General features: G+C 39.6%; 3 protein-coding genes and 2 long non-coding RNA genes across 5 annotated transcripts; 3 read left to right on the top strand and 2 right to left on the bottom strand.

Annotated features, from left to right (window-relative positions):
• The first annotated feature begins 37 nt into the window (after positions 1-37).
• LOC113470065 lies at positions 38-736 on the top strand. Its single transcript, XR_003393263.1, has 2 exons — positions 38-211; positions 603-736. It is a non-coding gene; the product is annotated as an uncharacterized LOC113470065 (long non-coding RNA).
• Positions 737-951: 215 nt separating this feature from the next.
• Positions 952-1,420, bottom strand: LOC113470061 (gastrulation defective protein 1 homolog). Its single transcript, XM_026828213.1, has one exon. It carries the CDS (start codon positions 1,390-1,392, stop codon positions 952-954), a length of 441 nt encoding a protein of 146 aa, XP_026684014.1. The 5' UTR covers positions 1,393-1,420.
• A 4-nt stretch (positions 1,421-1,424) lies between these two features.
• LOC108253198 (WD repeat-containing protein 70-like) lies at positions 1,425-1,799 on the bottom strand (the record flags this gene model as incomplete). Its single annotated transcript, XM_017446723.2, has 1 exon — positions 1,425-1,799. A coding segment is annotated over exon 1 (375 nt), but the record flags the coding sequence as incomplete, so codon positions are not given.
• Positions 1,800-3,090: 1,291 nt separating this feature from the next.
• LOC103515554 (nucleoprotein TPR-like) lies at positions 3,091-20,208 on the top strand. Its single transcript, XM_008480492.2, has 13 exons — positions 3,091-3,199; positions 3,578-3,841; positions 4,447-4,584; positions 6,140-6,385; positions 6,763-6,928; positions 11,495-11,675; positions 12,066-12,255; positions 15,500-15,661; positions 15,748-15,768; positions 16,121-16,281; positions 17,579-17,642; positions 19,519-19,647; positions 19,986-20,208. The coding sequence occupies exons 1-13, from the start codon at positions 3,161-3,163 to the stop codon at positions 20,112-20,114; spliced, it is 1,890 nt and encodes a 629-aa protein (XP_008478714.2). The 5' UTR covers positions 3,091-3,160; the 3' UTR covers positions 20,115-20,208.
• On the top strand, positions 13,956-14,833 carry LOC108253199. Its single transcript, XR_001809682.2, has 3 exons — positions 13,956-13,984; positions 14,463-14,565; positions 14,809-14,833. It is a non-coding gene; the product is annotated as an uncharacterized LOC108253199 (long non-coding RNA).
• Positions 20,209-21,045: the final 837 nt, after the last annotated feature.

Here is a 21,045-nt window from a genome sequence, read left to right as displayed (position 1 = left end):
CTCTTGTTATTAATGTCACCCTTTTTCCAGGGAGGCTGACTCAAGAGATTCACTCGCTTCACGTCAATGAGATCAAGAATCAAGACACGCTCCAGTCAGTTCAACGTGATCTAGAGATTGCTCAGAAAACAGTTCAGGAATTACAAGACTATGTGGAAAGTCTACGAGCGGAGCTGTCACTGCAGAAACAAATTTACAATGATAAAATCAGGTTATTAAAATTAATTTCAAAGTACATACTCGTAAGTGCCTTGAAGTAATGCGAAAGGGGTGCCGAGGTACTTTTTTTTTTAATGAAGTAAATGAGCCAGTAGAGCAGCTTAAATGCACCAGTTTTCCATGGATCTCTTAAGTTAATCAACGTAGCGCGCGGTTTGTATCAGGGTGGGCGACCATATGTAGTCGCGTGCTGCTTTTCCCGGCACTACTCAGGCAGCTTAAGGTTAATGTGAGGAGGCTAGGCTATCTATTTTTATCTATTTAAATTTTTGACTAACACGACTGACTTTTATTACTATATTGATGGTAAGTAATAAGTATTCAAATAGATAGCTAGTTGCTACTTCATCATCTCCAATTATTTTTAATTTATTTTTTTCCAGACAATTGAAAAGTTTGATCCTCTATTTGAACAAGAGATTTGTTGGGGCTCTTCCATTGCTGTCTGAAGAAATATGGAGCAATCAAGTGAAGAGGATAAATCAGGAGAAACTGCAACTGATCAAATGCACGCGACATCAGATTGACGACAGTGAAATACAAGCCGCTTCCATAGACAACTTACGAGTCCAAGTAAGAGACGAATTGTTATGATGTTAGTTAAAACTGGTTTCTTTACAAAGATGTTAAAAGCGGAGGTGTAAAACTCTAAACTTGCCTAAATCCATAGAGAAGTGGATTCGAATTAGAATTATGCAGGCTAAAAAATCCTTGTAAACAGAATGTCTATGTCTACTCACATAAATATCTACAAGCCAGCGTCGCTCCGCAGCGGAGCGACGATAGTACTTTGAATGCACCAATATGGGAGTTGGGAATGCTGAGTTCTTGGACTTTTTCAAATGTAGCTGTCTTGAAGATGTGAAGCTTGCCATCAGTTTCACCTTTGTTAATAGATTCTCCTGTCATAACCATGGAGTCATTAGGACTGAATGTACAGGATGTAGAACCATATCTTGAAAACAAATTCCCAGCGACATGGACAGGTTTCTTGAAGTTTCTGAGATCCCACAGCTTTAATGTGTCATCACATGCTCGGGAACATAGCATATTTCCATGGTAAGAAAACTGCAGACTAGATATTTCAGATCCATTTTGATGAGCATCTCTCAGCAGTTTAGTTGTGTTCACAAACATCTTTCTATGATCCCACATTTGAATAGATCCATCCATACATCCACAGGCTATCAAGTTACCATCTCTACTGCTCTCAGCAGTTTAGTTGTGTTCACAAACATCTTTCTATGATCCCACATTTGAATAGATCCATCCATACATCCACAGGCTATCAAGTTCCCATCTCTACTGTAAGAACAAGTTGTAGGAACTGTTTTTAATCCATTCTTTGTTTTACACTTCATGATACTCTTGTGCTGAGATCCTTTACCTACATCCCACAGCCGACAAGAACTATCCTCAGAAGTTGTCATAAATTCTTGTCTCAAGTAAGGATGCCACATACCAGATGTTAGTGGTGATGTGTGACCTTTGGTGCGAGCCAAATCAGCAATGTATTGGTCTCCCTTCACACATTCTAAAATCTCAATCCCATCTCTATCAAATATCTTGGCTTGAGACATTCCTGATACAATATCAAAGACCAAACCATCCTCATAGATGAAGAATACGAAGCGGAGAAGCTAAGCTGGCAGAAAGTGAGAGAGGGCATGGGTCAGGAAATTGAACAGCTCAAACAGGATGTACAGGTAGAAAATAAAACAGTCTATACCTAATTACCTAACGATTATTGAATTCGAGAACTCATTAAAAATTGTCATTGTCTGATGCGATTTTCATGCGCTTAATAGCTAGTAGTGATGACCTTAAGGCTCGTTCCAAAAAATCGTGTCGTGTGTAAGTGGGAACACTCTCATTTAAATTACATTGCCTACAAGGACATTTTGTGTCATTCAGAAAAAAAATCGTGTATTCAATACCCTTGATAGGGTTATTACCACAAGGATAGAGAGATCTAAAGCTATGGAAACTACTATCCATACCAGCAAAATCCCAGAACTTGACTTCATAGTCTACTGCTCCAGAGGCTAATCTAGCTCCAGCAGGGTCTACTGCTAATCCTGTCACTGCTTTGGATCCATGTCTAAATGTAATGTCTTTGCTCAATGGAACTACAAGCTTCTCCTCCTCCTCCTCCTCTTCATCCTCACTCATATTGCCTACAGGACATTAAAAAAAAAAAAAAAAATCTTGTGAAACTCACGACAGATGGAAACGGGCCTTTCCGTGTACGCACAAGGTGTAAATTAGAAAAGATTCTCAACAGCCTAGTTAGCTTGGAAGGTAGCGTTTCTGCCTTATAAGCACCATTAGGGTTCCATTCCCGCCCCGGGTGGACTTTATCTTCCTACTTCCGTTATGACGTTCGTTCTCAGACCGGCTGGCTTTCTCCAATACTGTTCTCCTTCACTCTTTAATTTCGAGACGATCAACTACATCAAGTCTATTAAAAAAGTTGATGGATCATCAAAAGTTCCCTATTCCTCCAGCTCTCCCCTCTCTTTTAGCTTACGTGCTCATCGTCTATATTTTAAATATATAATAATACTACGAGTAGGTAATAATCCTTTTTCCCGAGTAGGTATAATATTATCAAGATACAACGTAACTTCTTCATTGTTTCGAAAATTGAAGAAGTTATGTTATTCCATTAGATGTGCGATACACTTTCGTTTCTATTTTCAGGATAAACAAGTCATTCTCCACGAACACGAATCCAACTGGAGCAAAGTCCTCGAGGAAAATCCGGACGAGCTGAAAACGCATCTGACACATCTGAACACTAAACTAGTCAATGTACTGAACGAGAAATGTCAGCTGACGAGGAAAGTGAACATTCTGATCGACAATCAAAGACCAAACCATCCTCATAGATGAAGAATACGAAGCGGAGAAGCTAAGCTGGCAGAAAGTGAGAGAGGGCATGGGTCAGGAAATCGAACAGCTCAAACAGGATGTACAGGTAGAAAATAAAATAGTCTCTAACAATTTTTATGTTCGAGAATTCACTAATTTTGTCCTAATAGAGTCCCTATGTGTGGATACTCTGGGCATTAAAATGGTATCCTATTACTAAAAAGGCGTATATTAAAAATGAGCACTAGCCAAATTCACCTCTCAAGGATACACGTCTCTCAAAACGTCTGGCTTTCTTCTACCTTGTCCTCCTCTTATCTCTTCGAATCTCACTTATCAAAAATTTCCTTTTCGTCCACCTCTCCCCCTCGCTTTTTGGCTTACATTCTCATCGGCTATATTTTCAGGATATTTCCATTTATTATTATTATTATTACTAAAGTATAACTTCAGGATCAACATGTATTTTCGTTTGAATTTTCAGGATAAACAAGTCATTCTCCACGAACACGAATCCAACTGGGCCAAAGTCCTCGAGGAAAATCCGGACGAACTGAAAACGCACCTGACACATCTGAACACCAAACTAGTCAATGTACTGAACGAGAAATGTCAGCTGACGAGGAAAGTGAACATTCTGATCGACAACAAGAACGCAGCTCAGAGCAAAATAGCCACGCTTGAAGAACATGTGACCAATATGAAGGCGGAACTTGTGAGAATGACAGCTCAACATGACAAAGTTAAGGTAAGATTTTTTGTTAAGGCCAGCCACTCACTATCAGGTCAACCTGATCAGGTACGGCTGAAAAGGTCGGGTTGTCAGATCTACCTGATACCTGATAGTGACTGGCTGCCCTTAGACACAAAATCAGAGAAAAGAGTGCCAGATCGGGGAATAGTTTATGTGTATGTCCGATTTCCCAAGAATGTTTTTCTCTCCATCCTCATAACTTACCTACTCGTTTTAAAGTTGGGCCTCAATAATGAACGTATCTTTTTAATCGAGGACATCTCACAACTTATTTTTTGTTTTTAAGATTGTCACCAAAGCTACTGAGTAAACTTACAAAATAAACAGTATATTTCAGCAGTTCTGGGAGCTCTTGGATTTAAAACTCCCCAATTTGTCGGAATGGTTATAGTAAATTTCGAGAGATACTTTTCATTCTTGTACATTTTTGTCCTTACTTACATATCCGTGGCTAAGGCCTTGTCGACCATAATGCTGCCTGCTCCACACTGTGCCTCCATTGTGCTCGGTCTTGAGCAAACTCCTGCCAGGATTCAGGATTTATTCCCATCTCCTGGACGTCATTTTTCTCCTAATTAACCCATTTCGTCTAATTTCAGGAACAATTCACTCGTGAGCTTGACTCCCTACGTCAAACCTACGAAGATTGTCCGAGTGCAGAAGAAGTGAATAGTCTGAAGCAAGAGTTATACGATGTCACCGTCAAGTATAGGAGTACATTGCAGTCCATCTCAGACGTATGTTATTTGTTTAATACAGGTTTAACGTTACTGGTATACCTGCTAAGGTCGTCAGTGCTGGGGGTTTTAACTTGTGTCCCAGTTGTACGACATTACAGTCAAGTATAGGAGTACATTGCAGTCCATCTCAGACGTATGTTATTTGTTTAATACAGGTTTAACGTTACTGATATGACTGCTAAGGTCGTCAGTGGTGGGGGTTTTAAGTTGTGTCCATGTCCATACATAGTCGATGTCGACTGAAACCGTCACTGCCTGATAACATAGATTCTCCTTGTCAATCGACCATCGATCGACGGGGTTGACTATGTGACGACACAGCTTTACCCTCTATTCCGAGACAATCTACCCGTCAACTCAAATTGACCTCACCAATTCTGGGTGGGGCCGGAAAAAGCCAGCAGCACGCGATAGATCAGATGTTTACCCATTCGGATACAAAAACCACACGCAACGTTGCCCTGGAAAACATCATAGCTCAGAAAGAGATTACCATCAAGAATTATCAAGCATTGTTGGAAAAGACCAAAGAGCAAAATGTCCAAACCATGTTGGATTTGCAGAATAAATGTTCAAACTTGCAATCCCTGCTGCATTCGAAAGAGAAGGCTGACAGCAAGTAAGTGACTATTTTCACTTGTAGCTGAAAGGTAAAAGATACAATATGTAGACATAGGAACAAGAGAAATCCTCTTTTTGGAGCCTTTGAAGATTCAACCGAAAAATATCTTCTCAACAATATGAAAGCACGGGCCCTAATCCCAGCTTCCCAGCCAAGGCAGATAATGTTATCTTTATTCACTTGAAATTTTGACGACCCTACGAAGATTGTCCGAGTGCAGAAGAAGTGAATAGTCTGAAGCAAGAGTTGTACGACATTACAGTCAAGTATAGGAGTACATTGCAGTCCATCTCAGACGTATGTTATTTGTTTAATACAGGTTTAACGTTACTGGTATAACTGCTAAGGTTGTCAGTGCTGGGGGTTTCAAGTTGTGTCCATGTCCATACATAGTCGATGTCGACTGAAACCGTCACTGCCTGATAACATAGAATCGACCATCGATCGACGGGGTTGACTATGTGAGGACACAGCTTTACCCTCTATTCCGAGACACCGGTCAACTCAAATTGGGTTGTGTCCATGTCCATACATAGTCGATGTCGACTGAAACCGTCACTGCCTGATAACATAGATTCTCCTTGTCAATCGACCATCGATCAACGGGGTTGACTATGTGAGGAAACAGCTTTACCCTCTATTCCGAGACAATCTACCCGTCAACTCAAATTGACCTCACCCATTCTGGGTGGGGCCGGAAAAAGCCAGCAGCACGCGATAGATCAGATGGTCACTCATTCGGATACAAACCACACGCAACGTTGCTTAACTTCAGTGCTCCATGGGGAAAAATCGTCTTTATTCACACTCCCGGTGCTCATTAAATAAAGTGGGGCACTATTAAACTTTTGAGATAATGGGACCAGATATCCTAATTCGACAGTCTAAATAAAGCACTAATATGATCTCTTCCCATGAATCCCATGTCAGGTGCTGAAACACGACCCGCTCGAAGCAGACACACCCAGCACCGGCAGTCCTCACATTCCATCCAACCAGATTCGACAGCTGGAAGAAAAGTGTCAGCAGTTCGAGAAAAAGTTGGCAGTGATGGTGGAAAGCGAGAAGTCGTTCCAGAAGTTCCAGACCAAGTTGGCCGAGAAGTATGCCGAATCTGTGTCCAAAGTGGAGTACCAGAATGTGCTCAACAAATTACGTGACGCTGAGAGACAGGCGGTGAGTTTTTTGACGAAAGTGTCAGCCTCCTGTGAAAAATCTTCATTCATATAATATGTGTATTGTGTATTTATTACTTCTCCTATCTTGTTTTCCTTCCCTCTTCAATTTGGAGAAGGTAAGATCGCCATTGTTACAGTTCCTTTTATGAAACCTAAAAAAACGACCGAAATCTATCTACAAAATTCTGGATCACTCTGTAAATTTGTAAAGTCATTTCTATTTGAAAAAGTGTACGTACGTATTTCATGATTAAATTATTTTTCCTACGAGTTTACGTAATTACCTATCATACTTTTTTCTATTCAGTCCAATTTTGAAGACTTGCATGTAAATCTTCAGGTTTGAAACATATGAAAATGATTATTTTCCCCCAGGCTCAGCTGAAGACAGAAAATGCGAACTTCCTCGAAATGCTGAACGAAGCTCACAGCAAACTCAAGCAAATAGAACTGCGCAAGGCTTACCATGAATTTGAACATGACGCTCTACAGAGGTGTATTCTCGAACTACAGTGTATCTCGGATGATAAGTCTACCATTGGTAAGTGATAGGAGGATAAGGTGAAGAATCACGCACACTTGTGTTCGCACACTTATCCTTCACGGATACGGCGTTGGCTCCTAGCTTGAACCAGCGCGACTTTCGGAATGTTTTCATTTTTGTGAGGTAGACCTTAATTTTATTATTATTATTATTTTCAATTTTATTGTTGCACCCGTTGTTGTTCCGTGCATGTTGAGTGCCAAGGGCAGCCACTCGTAAAAATTTGGCAGCCAAAACCATTCACCCCAGGGCTGATAGAGACGCTGATGTAAACCGCGGACCCCGACTAAAAATGGGAAAAGGCGATGAAGAAGATTGTTTCTCGGGTTTAACATTTCTTTCCCTTTGTGGTAATATTCGGAGCCAGTAGCCTGATTCCTTCTACAGCCAGTTTCAATTTTCAGTGGGACTTAACTGTCCAATCGTTGTTCTACTTTCCTATATACCATGTCGAATTCTTATAGATTGAAACCTTTATTCGAGGTATTAATACTTCTCTTGTTATTAATGTCACCCTTTTAGATTGCTGGAGGCTCTGGACTCGAGACATGTGAACGGATGGTACCATCCGGCCATGAGATTGCAGGCACAGGTGTTCGCCTTGCAAGGAATGAACACTATACTGCGAGAGGAGCTCAGGTTTGCCAGGTACGGGTGTTACTTCCGATTATCTAACCTTGAATTTTACTTTCCAAGTCTGAAAATGGTTGTATGTTGTATTAAATATCAAGGTTTCGTAATAAATACACACATTACCTACTTAGTGTATAAATATTAAGGATTACCCCCTAAAGACTCCACTCGGAGATTTGAAGTCCCCAAAGTTCGGATATACATATGTATTAGCCCTGTGCCCTGCCCCCCTTTGCTATCAAAACACCTTCTATACTGCGCATCTTCTACAATTCTTAAAGCGTGGAAAATGTTCATGAAAATTAATCAAGAAGAGTATTAGCACTATTAGCTCATAGATATCTTGAGAACAGGTAGTAACACCTGCGTGCATTTGAACTTTTATCACCTTTGTGTTCTCACTGTTCTCTGACCATAACGGGACATGCCAGCTATTCAATATCTACTATATTTTTTTTTACTATTTTCTCTCTAGACTTCAAGAACACCAACCAGCCGCATCCAGTGGTCAAAGCCGACCACACACGTCAGGCTCCAATATTGACCCTCCTCACTATGCCCCCAGTAGCCCCTCACATCAAGGTGGACCATACACTGGCAGTGGTCAGGTAGACTCCTACATAGAGAATCACATGGAAGAGTCCCAACAACTGGCGGACTGTCTGAAACAAGAGCTGAAAATTCTGACCGAGGTAAGGAAAGACTTTTGAAAAAATAAGACCGATCTCATTAGCTCATTACTGAACACAACTTCATCCAACTAGCTAATTACCTATGATAATTGAGCCTTGATCTAGAAATAGAGGCGTAACTTACGCCCGTTTTTGGGAGTCTGTATTTTTGAGTAGCAAATTTTGTTCACAACACGACTGTGAAAGAATGATTAATCTCTCTTTTCTACGACAAGTTATGGCCAATTTTGTGAACCCTGTAACATTGTGTTCATTTGAAAATAAAAACTTTAAACGCGATTATCTCGAAACTATGTTTTTGCAGCTATGCCCTTCTTCCAGATCACGCCTCAATATTGCTCTTGTGAGTAAGTATCTAATTACAGTGATGGAAAATTGGTGGATTCCATAACATATTTCAACAAACATTCTCAAGACACCTAGGAATTTCAAGTAAATTTCGTCCATACTTCTCATTTCAGAAATTGGCAGAGGAGCAAGACGCTAACCAGATCATGTCAACCGAGATGAACGCACTGAAATCCAAACTCCTGGAAATCAAAGACCAAACCATCCTCATAGATGAAGAATACGAAGCTGAGAAGCTAAGCTGGCAGAAAGTGAGAGAGGGCATGGGTCAGGAAATCGAGCAGCTCAAGCAGGATCTACAGGTAGACAATAAAAATATAAAATAGTCTATAGACTATTATTTTCATGTTAGAGAATTAATTGAAGATAAAATTGTCATTGTCTGCGTTAATAGCTAATAGTGTTGACCTTGAGGCCCGTTCTCACTTGTCGTTCGGAAAAAAAATCGTGTGTGTAAGTGGGAATAGTCTCCTTTAAATTATATTGCCTACAGGTACAGGGCATTCGGAAAAAAATCGTGTGAAGCTCACGACAAGTGGGAACGGGCCTTTAGGTATTTATACGTTCAAGGTGTAAATTAGAAAAGATTCTTTCCAACCTAGTTATAGCTTAGAAGGTAGCATTCCTGCCTTGTGATTACTAGGGTTCTCTTTTTCCCCCAGCTAGTGTTCCCTTTTCCTAGTTTTTCTCCAGCTCTTCCCTCCCTTTTACCTTACGTAGGTATTCATCCTCTATATTTTCAGGATAAACAGGTCATTCTCCATGAACACGAATCCAACTGGGCCAAAGTCCTCGAGGAAAATCCGGACGAGCTGAAAACGCACCTGACACATCTGAATACCAAACTAGTCAATGTACTGAACGAGAAATGTCAGCTGACGAGGAAAGTGAACATTCTGATCGACAGCAAGAACGCAGCTCAGAGCAAAATAGCCACGCTTGAAGAACATGTGACCAATATGAAGGCGGAACTTGTGAGAATGACAGCTCAACATGACAAAGTTAAGGTAAGTTAAGATATTTTGTTAAGGCCAGCCACTCACTATCAGGTCAACCTGATCAGGTACGGCTGAAAAGGTCGGGTTGTCAGATCTACCTGATAGTGACTGGCTGCCCTTAGACACAAAATCAGAGAAAAGAGTGCCAGATCGGGGAATAGTTTATGTGTATGTCCGATTTCCCCAAGAATGTTTTTCTCTCCATCCTCATAACTTACCTACTCATTTTAAATTTGGGCCTCAATAATGAACGTATCTGTTTAATCGAGGACATCTCGCAACTTATTTTTTGTTTTTAAGATTGTCACCAAAGCTACTGAGTAAACTTACAAAATAAACAGTATATTTTAGCAGTTCTGGGAGCTTTTGGACTTAATTTGTCGGAATGGTTATAGTAAATTTCGAGAGATACTTTTCATTCTTGTACATTTTTCTCCTTACTTACTTACTTATTCGTGGCTAAGGCCTTGTCGACCATATGCCTGCTCCACACTGTGCCTCCATTGTGCTTATTACACGTGGTTAGTATTAGGATGAGTGACTTGGGTGGCCATCTGGGCAATTCGCGTGCTGATGGCTTGGTAACTCAGGCCCACTCAAACTGGGGTAAGGTTAATGTGAGCAGGCGGGTAGCTTGTCACCAAATGGTGGGTAACACTCCCGTCACTAAAGACCTTAGAAGATATACAGTGACCTTAAACCACTCGAAAAAAGACCTTGGCAATTATATAGTGATGTGAAACTCTTTGAAAAAATGCTCCTTTCAGCTGAAAACTTTGACGTTTGCAAAGACAAGTGTGGACAAGAGATTGGAAGTTGCCGAGGAGGTGATTTCAAAATACGAAGCCCTAGTGAACAGTCTGCAGTCAGATATGATCACTATGGAACAAAAGTATGAGAAGCTACTTCTGGAAGCTCACAATGTCGAGGTGAGAGGGACAGAGGGTAGGAAGATACAGATAAATGATTAGGAAGATAAAGACAAATGCTTGGGAAGATGTACCAATGTAGACAAATGCTCGATCATAATGGTTTTCAAGTCAATCGGTTAGTTGAGTCTGTCTTGAAGAAAATGAAAACTACATTTTTTGTCCCCGTCCTTTTCGGCGGGCTTCCCAACTTTGGCTCACCTTCTAGACGCGGGGAATTTCAACATAGAGGTCTCCTAATGATCCACAACAAGGGCCTGAAGTTATTTCTTGGCCGTCTTGATCAAGTTTTGTTGCCTGGACTAGGATAGAAATAAATGCAGAAAGAGAATGTTGATACAAGGATATCCAAATACATATAGGTATTTGACGAAAACAAAAAAGTATTAGGAACTGGGTGCATACTGCATATTAACGTATTCACATCATTTGATTAATCATTTCGTAACTTTCAGGAAAAACTCGACAAATGGAACAAAAAAGAAGAGATCAAACTCGAAGTTCCCAAAGACGAAGAACCTCTGAAACCCAAAGCTCAGCCCGAACCTAAACCAAGAACAAGTGTTGACAAACCTGAACCGATCACAAAGAAGGACGACAACCAGCTCTCCCCGTTGTTGTTCCGTGCATGTTGAGTGCCAAGGGCAGCCACTCGTAAAAATTTGGCAGCCAAAACCATTCACCCCAGGGCTGATAGAGACGCTGATGTAAACCGCGGACCCCGACTAAAAATGGGAAAAGGCGATGAAGAAGATTGTTTCTCGGGTTTAACATTTCTTTCCCTTTGTGGTAATATTCGGAGCCAGTAGCCTGATTCCTTCTACGGCCAGTTTCAATTTTCAGTGGGACTTAACTGTCCAATCGTTGTTCTACTTTCCTATATACCATGTCGAATTCTTATAGATTGAAACCTTTATTCGAGGTATTAATACTTCTCTTGTTATTAATGTCACCCTTTTCCAGGGAGGCTGACTCAAGAGATTCACTCGCTTCATGTCAATGAGATCAAGAATCAAGACACGCTCCAGTCAGTTCAACGTGATCTGGAGATTGCTCAGAAAACAGTTCAGGAATTACAAGACCATGTGGAAAGTCTACGGGCGGAGCTGTCACTGCAGAAACAAATTTACAATGATAAAATCAGGTTATTAAAATTAATTTCAAAGTACATAAGTGCCTTGAAGTAATGCGAAAGCGGTGCCGAGGTACATTTTTTTTTAAATGAAGTAAATGAGCCAGTAGAGCAGCTTAAATGCACCAGTTTTCCATGGATCTCTTACGTTAATCAACGTAGCGCGCGGTTTGTATCAGGGTGGGCGACCATATGTAGTATTATGTAGTCGCGTGCTGCTTTTCCCGGCACTACTCAGGCAGCTTGAGGTTAATGTGAGGAGGCTAGGCTATCTATTTTTATCTATTTAAATTTTTGACTGACACGATTGACTTTTATTACTATATTGATGGTAAGTATTCAAATAGATAGCTAGTTGCTACTTCATCATCTCCAATTATTTTTAATTTATTTTTTTTCCAGACAACTGAAAAGTTTGATCCTCTATTTGAACAAGAGATTCGTTGGTGCGCTTCCGTTGCTATCTGAAGAAATATGGAGCAATCAAGTGAAGAGGATAAGTCAGGAGAAACTGCAACTGATCAAATGCACGCGACATCAGATTGACGACAGTGAAATACAAGCCGCCTCCATAGACAACTTACGAGTCCAAGTAAGAGACGAATTGTTATGATGTTAGTTAAAACTGGTATCTTTACAAAGATGTTAAAAAGCGGAGGTGTAAAACTCTAAACTTGCCTAAATCCATAGAGAAGTGGATTCGAATTAGAATTATGCAGGCTAAAAAATCCTTGTATGTAAGCAGAATGTCTACTCACATAAATATCTACAAGCCAGCGTCGCTCCGCAGCGGAGCGACGATAGTACTTTGAATGCACCAGTTTCCGATGGACCACTGAAATTAAGCAACATTACACGTGGTTAGTATTAGGATGAGTGACTTGGGTGGCCATCTGGGCAATTCGCGTGCTGATGGCTTGGTAACTCAGGCCCACTCAGACTGGGGTAAGGTTAATGTGAGCAGGCGGGTAGCCTGTCACCAAATGGTGGGTAACACTCCCGTCACTAAAGACCTTAGAAGATATACAGTGACTCTTCCCATGTCAGGTGCTGAAACACGACCCGCTCGAAGCAGACACACCCAGCACCGGCAGTGGCTCTCACATTCCATCCAACCAGATTAGACAGCTGGAAGAAAAGTGTCAGCAGTTCGAGAAAAAGCTGGCAGTGATGGTGGAGAGCGAGAAGTCGTTCCAGAAGTTCCAGACCAAGTTGGCCGAGAAGTATGCCGAATCTATGTCCAAAGTGGAGTACCAGAATGTGCTCAACAAATTACGTGATGCCGAGAGACATTCCGTTCTTAGGACTAAACTGGATTCGAAACCGGACTTGGAAGCCTCCTCAGACCTGAGACCTTACATGAACACCTACCTAACCCGAATCCACGAGCTGGAAGATAATTTGGTTCAAGTCAGCAACGAACTCGCGGCCTGTAAACAGCAAAGCGAGCACTGGTACCATATGGCCTCGGAACGGCTCAAGGTCATTACGGATCTGCAGCTCAAGTAAGTCTGATGGAATACGCTAAATATGTAACAAAATTGGTTTATAAATACCAAAATTGTGTTAGGTGTCACTCATAAAAAATATGGGTGTAGCAGCCCGTTCACAATGAACGAATTTTTCTTCGTTGGCAATGTGAACAACTGAACACACACAAGATTGGAAATTTGGTCTAAAAACAGGACTAAAGATGCTATCAGGATTGGTCTTCTAACGTATCGAACACCTATTTCTGTTTGGTTATTAGATTATGATCAGTTTTAAGGCTCAAAATTCAACACTATTCGATAGTCCCTTCAGAGGATCTCATAATTATATTGTGTTCGGCATGGGAATTCAGCATAATCTTGGGTTCTATTTAATTTAATCCTTTATGTTTTATTGAGGGACTCCTAGCTGTTAATAAGACATGGTCAGTCGAACTTAGTAATATTCTTTGAATGAGCCTAGAGCCGTCCCTAATTTTCATTCCCTTTCAGACTGGAATCATACAAGACAGCAGATGACAATGAGCTCATGGCAGAACTTCAAGAGAAAAATGAAGAGATCGTTAAACTGCAGAACGTAATCAAGGAATACAAAGTAAGATTTTGCACAACTTACTAGAAATGGCGCTAAAAATTAGGGTCTAGTCTAATCTTTTGTTAAACTTACCTTTTATACTGTTATAATGTGCCTTGATATAATTACCAACACCCTTGATTTCAGACCAAACCAGCGGAAATAACTACAACACCGGTAGCGAGTGGAGAGAAAAACGACACCAACAAAAGTCGACTCAAAAATCGGCTCAAGGTCATTACGGATCTGCAGCTCAAGTAAGTCTGATGGAATACGCTAAATATGTAACAAAATTGGTTTATAAATACCAAAACTGTGTTAGGTGTCACTCATAAAAAAATATGGGTGTAGCAGCCCGTTCACAATGAACGAATTTTTCTTTGTTGGCAATGTGAACAACTGAACACACACAAGATTGGAAATTTGGTCTAAAAACAGGACTAAAGATGCTATCAGGATTGGTCTTCTAACGTATCGAACACCTATTTCTGTTTGGTTATTAGATTATGATCAGTTTAAGGGCTCACAATTCAACACTATTCGATAGTCCCTTCAGAGGATCTCATAATTATATTGTGTTCGGCATGGGAATTTAGCATAATCTTGGGTTCTATTTAATCTAATCCTTTATGTTTTATTGAGGGACTCCTAGCTGTTAATAAGACATGGTCAGTCGAACTTAGTAATATTCTTTGAATGAGCCTAGAGCCGCCCCTAATTTTCATTCCCTTTCAGACTGGAATCATACAAGACAGCGGATGACAATGAGCTCATGGCAGAACTTCAAGAGAAAAATGAAGAGATCGCTAAACTGCAGAATATAATCAAGGAACACAAAGTAAGATTTTGCACAACTTACTAGAAATGGCGCTGAAAGGCTCTGGTCTTTTGGTAAACTAACGCAAAAGTGCCTCCATATATAGTTCGTAGATTGGTATAAGCTCAACCCATCTTTTAGGGTTGTTTGTCGCCACACCTAAGCCTTAAAGAAGGTTTTGTGTATGAAAACACAACACTTTCATATAGTTACTAACAATGGTTATCTAGGTATTGTATACAAAACACCTACGTTTGATTTCAGACCAAACCAGCGGAAACAACTACAGCAGTAGCGAGTGGAGAGAAAAACGACACCAACAAAAGTCGACTCAAAAACAGAGGATAAATCAGGAGAAACTGCAACTGATCAAATGCACGCGACATCAGATTGACGACAGTGAAATACAAGCCGCTTCCATAGACAACTTACGAGTCCAAGTAAGAGACGAATTGTTATGATGTTAGTTAAAACTGGTTTCTTTACAAAGATGTTAAAAGCGGAGGTGTAAAACTCTAAACTTGCCTAAATCCATAGAGAAGTGGATTCGAATTAGAATTATGCAGGCTAAAAAATCCTTGTAAACAGAATGTCTATGTCTACTCACATAAATATCTACAAGCCAGCGTCGCTCCGCAGCGGAGCGACGATAGTACTTTGAATGCACCAATTTCCGATGGACCACTGAAATTAAGCAACATTACACGTGGTTAGTATTAGGATGAGTGACTTGGGTGGCCATCTGGGCAATTCGCGTGCTGATGGCTTGGTAACTCAGGCCCACTCAGACTGGGGTAAGGTTAATGTGAGCAGGCGGGTAGCCTGTCACCAAATGGTGGGTAACACTCCCGTCACTAAAGACCTTAGAAGATATACAGTGACCTTAAACCACTCGAAAAAAGACCTTGGCAATTATATAGTGATGTGAAACTCTTTGAAAAAATGCTCCTTTCAGCTGAAAACTTTGACGTTTGCAAAGACAAGTGTGGACAAGAGATTGGAAGTTGCCGAGGAGGTGATTTCAAAATACGAAGCCCTGGTGAATAGTCTGCAGTCAGATATGATCACTATGGAGCAAAAGTATGAGAAGCTACTTCTGGAAGCTCACAATGTCGAGGTGAGAGGAAAAGAGGAAAGAGGAGATAGAGACAATAGCTTCAATTTTTCGTAGGCAAATGTTTGAGGATAATGGTTTTCTTGGAGACAATGCAAAATGCTCAAAAGGTTCGTACCATTGTCCACGAGATACAATATTGTATCGATGTACAAAAGATCATCAATTCCAGAATCATCATCATTAATTCCTAAAGGCAAAACCTTGTAGAGATAGCCCAAATTCTCTTTCATATAACCTTTTTTTTAGTTGCTTACGAATCACAAATCCATACAAAAGATATCCAAGAATAAAGAAATGGAACAAAGGTTATGCTTTTCAAAATACTCTTCCATTCACCAAGCCCAATAAATTTAGTATGAAGGTTGATCCTGATCTGGCCCCTTTGTAAGATTAAGTTCAACTAAATCCATTCATTCCTTTTTATATTCCACTCTACAAATTGACTCAAATCTTTCTCAGGGTGATCGGAAACTGGCTGAAGAACTGGAAAACGCCATCGAAAGGAAAACGTTAACTCACAAGAGGAACTTGAAACTGGAGGCGGAAAATTCACAGCTCAAACAAGAACTGGATAAACTGAAACAGTCTGGTTATAGACAGCCAATAGAAATGTCGGAAATGTAAGTACCTATTTGAGAAAAAGGGTGTCGTTGTAGCGTAATGGTAATGGCAGATTAAAGAAGGATATCTCTTTTTTCTGTCATAATAGGGACACGGATAACCCAGCCCCAACGCGCTTGTTTGTCATGCAGACGGTTCCGGGTTCGATCCCCACCACCAAAAGAAAATTTGTACTCAGCGAATATTTCAAAGGAATACCTATTGTCTGGTGCTCTTTTTCTTTATTCTGCCATTACCATTCGGCGAAAGCTAAAGCCGCTAAAACAACAACGACAACATCTGGTGCTCTTGTGTTGACCGAGCATCTAAATACAACACCTCCAGTGATAGATAAATCGAACCAAAAATGCTCAAAAGGTTCGTACCATTGTCCACGAGATACAATATTGTATCGATGTACAAAAGATCATCAATTCCAGAATCATCATCATCATTAATTCCTAAAGGCAAAACCTTGTAGAGATAGCCCAAATTCTCTTTCATATAACCTTTTTTTTTAGTTGCTTACGAATCACAAATCCATACAAAAGATATCCAAGAATAAAGAATTGGAACAAAGGTTATGCTTTTCAAAATAGTCTTCCATTCACCAAGCCCAATAAATTTAGTATGAAGGTTGATCCTCACTTATAAGATTAAGTTCAACTAAATCCATTCATTCCTTTTTACATATATTCCATTCTACTCATCGACTCAAATCTTTCTCAGGGTGATCGGAAACTGGCTGAAGAACTGGAAAACGCCATCGAAAGGAAAACGTTAACTCACAAGAGGAACTTGAAACTGGAAGCGGAAAATTCGGAACTCAAACGAGAGCTGGATAAACTGAAACAGTCTGGTTACAGACAGCCAATAGAAATGTCAGAAATGTAAGTGTTTGAGAAAAAGGGTGTCGTTGTAGCGGCTTCAGCTGTAGCGGAATGGTGATGGCAGATTAAAGAAGGATATCTTTTTTTTTGTCATAATAGGGACACGGATAACCCAGCCCCAACGCGCTTGTTTGTCATGCAAACGGTTCCAGGTTCGATCCCCACCATCGAGAGAAAAATTCTACTTAGCCAATATTTCAAAGGAATACCTATTATCTGGTGCTCTTTTTCTTTATTCTGCCATTACCATTCGGCGAAAGCTAAAGCCGCTAAAACAACAACAACATCTGGTGCTCTTGTGTTGACCGAGCATCTAAATACAACACCTCCGGTGATAGATAAATAGAACCGTTGGACTTTTTTTGCCCTTTTCAGAGCAGAATGTCAGTGACCTCCCAGTTACCTTTGTATGAATTTTGAATTTCAGAAACCAAATGAACTTGGATCTGGATAGTTTGACTGAAGAGGAAGGTAGCTCTGATAAAATACAGGTGAGCCTCACTTTAACTCAAGATATTTAACAAATAAAATAACCACTAAAATCCAGTACAAACGCTACTACGCTACTAGTCTTTCTCCCAACTTCGTCTTTCGACAGATCGTTGAGAGTGTAGTGTGTATCCGATATTTGTGCAAATTTCAGGCCCAAACAAGTTAAATTTATACAAAAGTCGTGTACGCACGCAACGTTAGAACTCAAAAGGGAAACAGATAAATGATAAGGTAATTACCTATAATCAAATTTGCATAACAAAGCACGGGCAACCTAGTAACTAATGAAAATAGTTCAGAAACCAAATGAACTTGGATCTGGATAGTTTGACTGAAGAGGAAGGTAGCTCTGATAAAATACAGGTGAGCCTCACTTTAACTCGAGATATTTAACAAATAAAATAAGCCAGTACAAACGCTACTAGTCTTTCTCCCAACTTCGTCTTTCGACAGATCGTTGAGAGTGTAGTGTGTATCCGATATTTGTGCAAATTTCAGGCCTAAACAAGTTAAATTTGTACAAAAGTCGTGTACGCAAGCAACGTTAAAACTCAAAAGGGAAACAGATAAATGATAAGGTAATTACCTATAATCAAATTTCCATAACAAAACATGGGGGTAACCTAGTAACTAATGAAAATAGTTGTAAATAGTTTGGGTAAATATCAATCGAAATGGTGTGGACATTATTCTGTAATATACCTTCAACAACAATCGATAAACTACAAGAAGAGCTAAGAGAGAAAATGAAAAATGTGGAAGACAAGAATGAAATCATCGAGAAGTATAACGTGGAAATGAGAAAGTTGAATGAGAAAGTGAATGAGCTGCAGGGTAAACTAATCGCCAAGGAGGAACAGTTGAGAAGTAAGATTGAAGACTTGGAGAGTTTCAAGACAGCTATAAGGAACAAGAGTGTGGCAGAGACGATGAACTCCAGAGACGAGGCGGAGTCAAGTGAGAAGAAAGCTTACAAGGTGAGATATTAGATGATGCGTTTAGAAAATATTAGAAGAAAGACTACAAAGTAAAACATTAGAAATTTGGAAAACATCATAGCTCAGAAAGAGATTACCATCAAGAATTATCAAGCATTGTTGGAAAAGACCAAAGAGCAAAATGTCCAAACCATATTGGATTTGCAGAATAAATGTTCAAACTTGCAATCCCTGCTGCATTCGAAAGAAAAGGCTGACAGCAAGTAAGTGACTATTTTCACTTGTAGATGAAAGGGAAAAGATACAATATGTAGACATAGGAACAAGAGAAATCCCATTTTGGAGCCTTTGAAGATTCAACCGAAAAATCGTTCGTTTTTGGCCTTCTTTGTATCTTCTCAACAATATGAAAGCACGGGCCCTAACCCCAGCTTCCCAGCCAAGGCAGAGAGTGTTATCTTTATTCACTTGAAAATTTGACGACCAGTAACACTCTTACAAAGAGATTGAAATTGGGGTAAAGGGACTAATCAGTCTCATTCGAGCAGAATAAACAACAACGATATAATAAATAATTCACAAAATGGGTAGAAGAAGAAAGTAACAAATCTATTGATTTTCCTTTCCGTTCTCAAATTTGACGACCAGTAACACTCTTACAAAGAGATTGAAATTGGGGTAAAGGGACTAATCAGTCTCATTCGAGCAGAATAAACAACAATGATATAATAAATAATTCACAAACTGGGTAGAAGAAAAAAGTCACAAATCTATTGATTTTCCTTTCCGTTCTTAGAGAATATTATTTATCTTTTGTTTGTTGCTTGTCAATTGTAATTTTCTCTGTTGTTAAAAATAAAACAAAGTATCTTGTTAAAAAAAAATGATGATGATGATAATAATACCACTAACTCTACTACTAAATGATTGTTGACAGGTGAAGAGCAAACAAAGAAGGACAGCGGATTTGGAGAAAGCTGTGACGGTATTGAAACGAGTGGTGGACAAACTACAGGCGGAAAACAAACGTTTGTACAATAAACATGTGACTCTGGTACAAGAGAAGGTTAGTGATAGCCTTAATTTATTTATCTAAACAAAAACAAGACTAGAAAATTTAATTTTTCTAAACAGATTACAGAAATTAGAAAAGAGAAATGGAGGGAAAGGGAGAGGGACGATATGTACCTATAAATAATGAATAATTGAATATGCACCTATAGTAAATTTCATTTTACAGATAAAAGAGAGAATTATAGACTTCTCATTGGCGAATGGAGGGTAAAAAAATCCGCCACTAAAAACCTTAGAAGTTAGACAGTGACGTTAAAATCGCATTTGCTGGGAGAAAAGTAAAAAAAAATCTAAATTTCTCCTTGATACAAATATTTCGCACGTTTTCAGGAATACACGGAGAAAATTCAAATCGAGCTACAAAAGTCGCAGGCAAACTATTTGGATGCCGTGGAGCGATGCAGCTCTCTTGAAGCAGAACTTAGAGAGGCACGAGCCTTCTCAAACAAAGGGGGTTAGTATTAGTAGACAATCGAAGACCCAATGAGCCTTGTCAAACTGGTAATCGGGAGGACGTGGGTTCGAAATCCTGGATTTGAGCCTAGAATCTAGAATTCATATTAGTAGACAATCGAAGACCCAATGAGCCTTGTCAAACTGGTAATCGGGAGGACGTGGGTTCGAAATCCTGGATTTGAGCCTAGAATTCAAGGAGTTTTTTTTCCCGATTATTGTACCATACATAATTTCAGAATATTTACTTCTCAAATCATGTGAGAAGTCTATTCTTTGTCATGGAAATCCAAAAATGGGTATTCGCGGTTTGTTCGCGATATTCGCAGTTATGGGTTCGATCTCAGGCAAACGCAGATGTCATGGAAATCCAAAAATGGGTATTCGCGGTTTGTTCGCGATATTCGCAGTTATGGGTTCGATCTCAGGCAAACGCAGATTTTTTTTCAGCTTTTTTTTACCGCAAATAATTGATGTTTTAGATTTTTTTGTGAGAGTTTAACAGTTTCCCTTCTTTTTATGCCCCCATTTTTGTATTTTCATGACAAAGAATAGATTCTCACATGATTTGAGAAGTAAATATTCTGAAATTATGTATGGAACAATAATCGGGCAAAAAACTCCTTGAATTTGATGGCACATTCGTTCTCTTTTGACAAAATTTTTGATGGCAAATCAGGCTGTATCTAGCAAATTATTGGTGTAAAAAAAGTAGATATAACTTTCAATTTTTTTTGATATTGGCTTGTTACAAGCGCATACTTGTGAACCATCATTTCTAGAACCCTTACATGTACACCGATTGATTTCTCGTGAAAAGTTACATAGGAAAGACTCCTTGGTCATCTTAAATACTCTAATGGAAACTCTTGTTGAAAAAAAAAAATCATGTTGAAATACTTGTCTGTGTATGTTGGCAATACTTGAATTTAATTGT

This window comes from Diaphorina citri, unplaced genomic scaffold, assembly GCF_000475195.1.
Source record: "Diaphorina citri unplaced genomic scaffold, Diaci psyllid genome assembly version 1.1 scaffold1369, whole genome shotgun sequence".
NCBI lineage: Eukaryota > Metazoa > Arthropoda > Insecta > Hemiptera > Psyllidae > Diaphorina > Diaphorina citri.
Note: the sequence above shows the minus strand (reverse complement) of the source record. Positions and strands in the feature narration are given on the sequence as shown.

What these genes read in the sequence shown, in the direction of transcription:
- LOC113470061 (XM_026828213.1), bottom strand. Translation starts at nt 1,392, where the DNA reads ATGGATGGATCTATTCAAATGTGGGATCATAGAAAGATGTTTGTGAAC.
- LOC103515554 (XM_008480492.2), top strand. Translation starts at nt 3,161, where the DNA reads ATGGGTCAGGAAATCGAACAGCTCAAACAGGATGTACAG. An exon ending in CATTGCAGTCCATCTCAGAC is followed by an intron (nt 4,585 to 6,139) that starts GTATGTTATTTG and finishes ATCCCATGTCAG; the next exon opens with GTGCTGAAACACGACCCGCT. An exon ending in TAGACAACTTACGAGTCCAA is followed by an intron (nt 12,256 to 15,499) that starts GTAAGAGACGAA and finishes TGCTCCTTTCAG; the next exon opens with CTGAAAACTTTGACGTTTGC.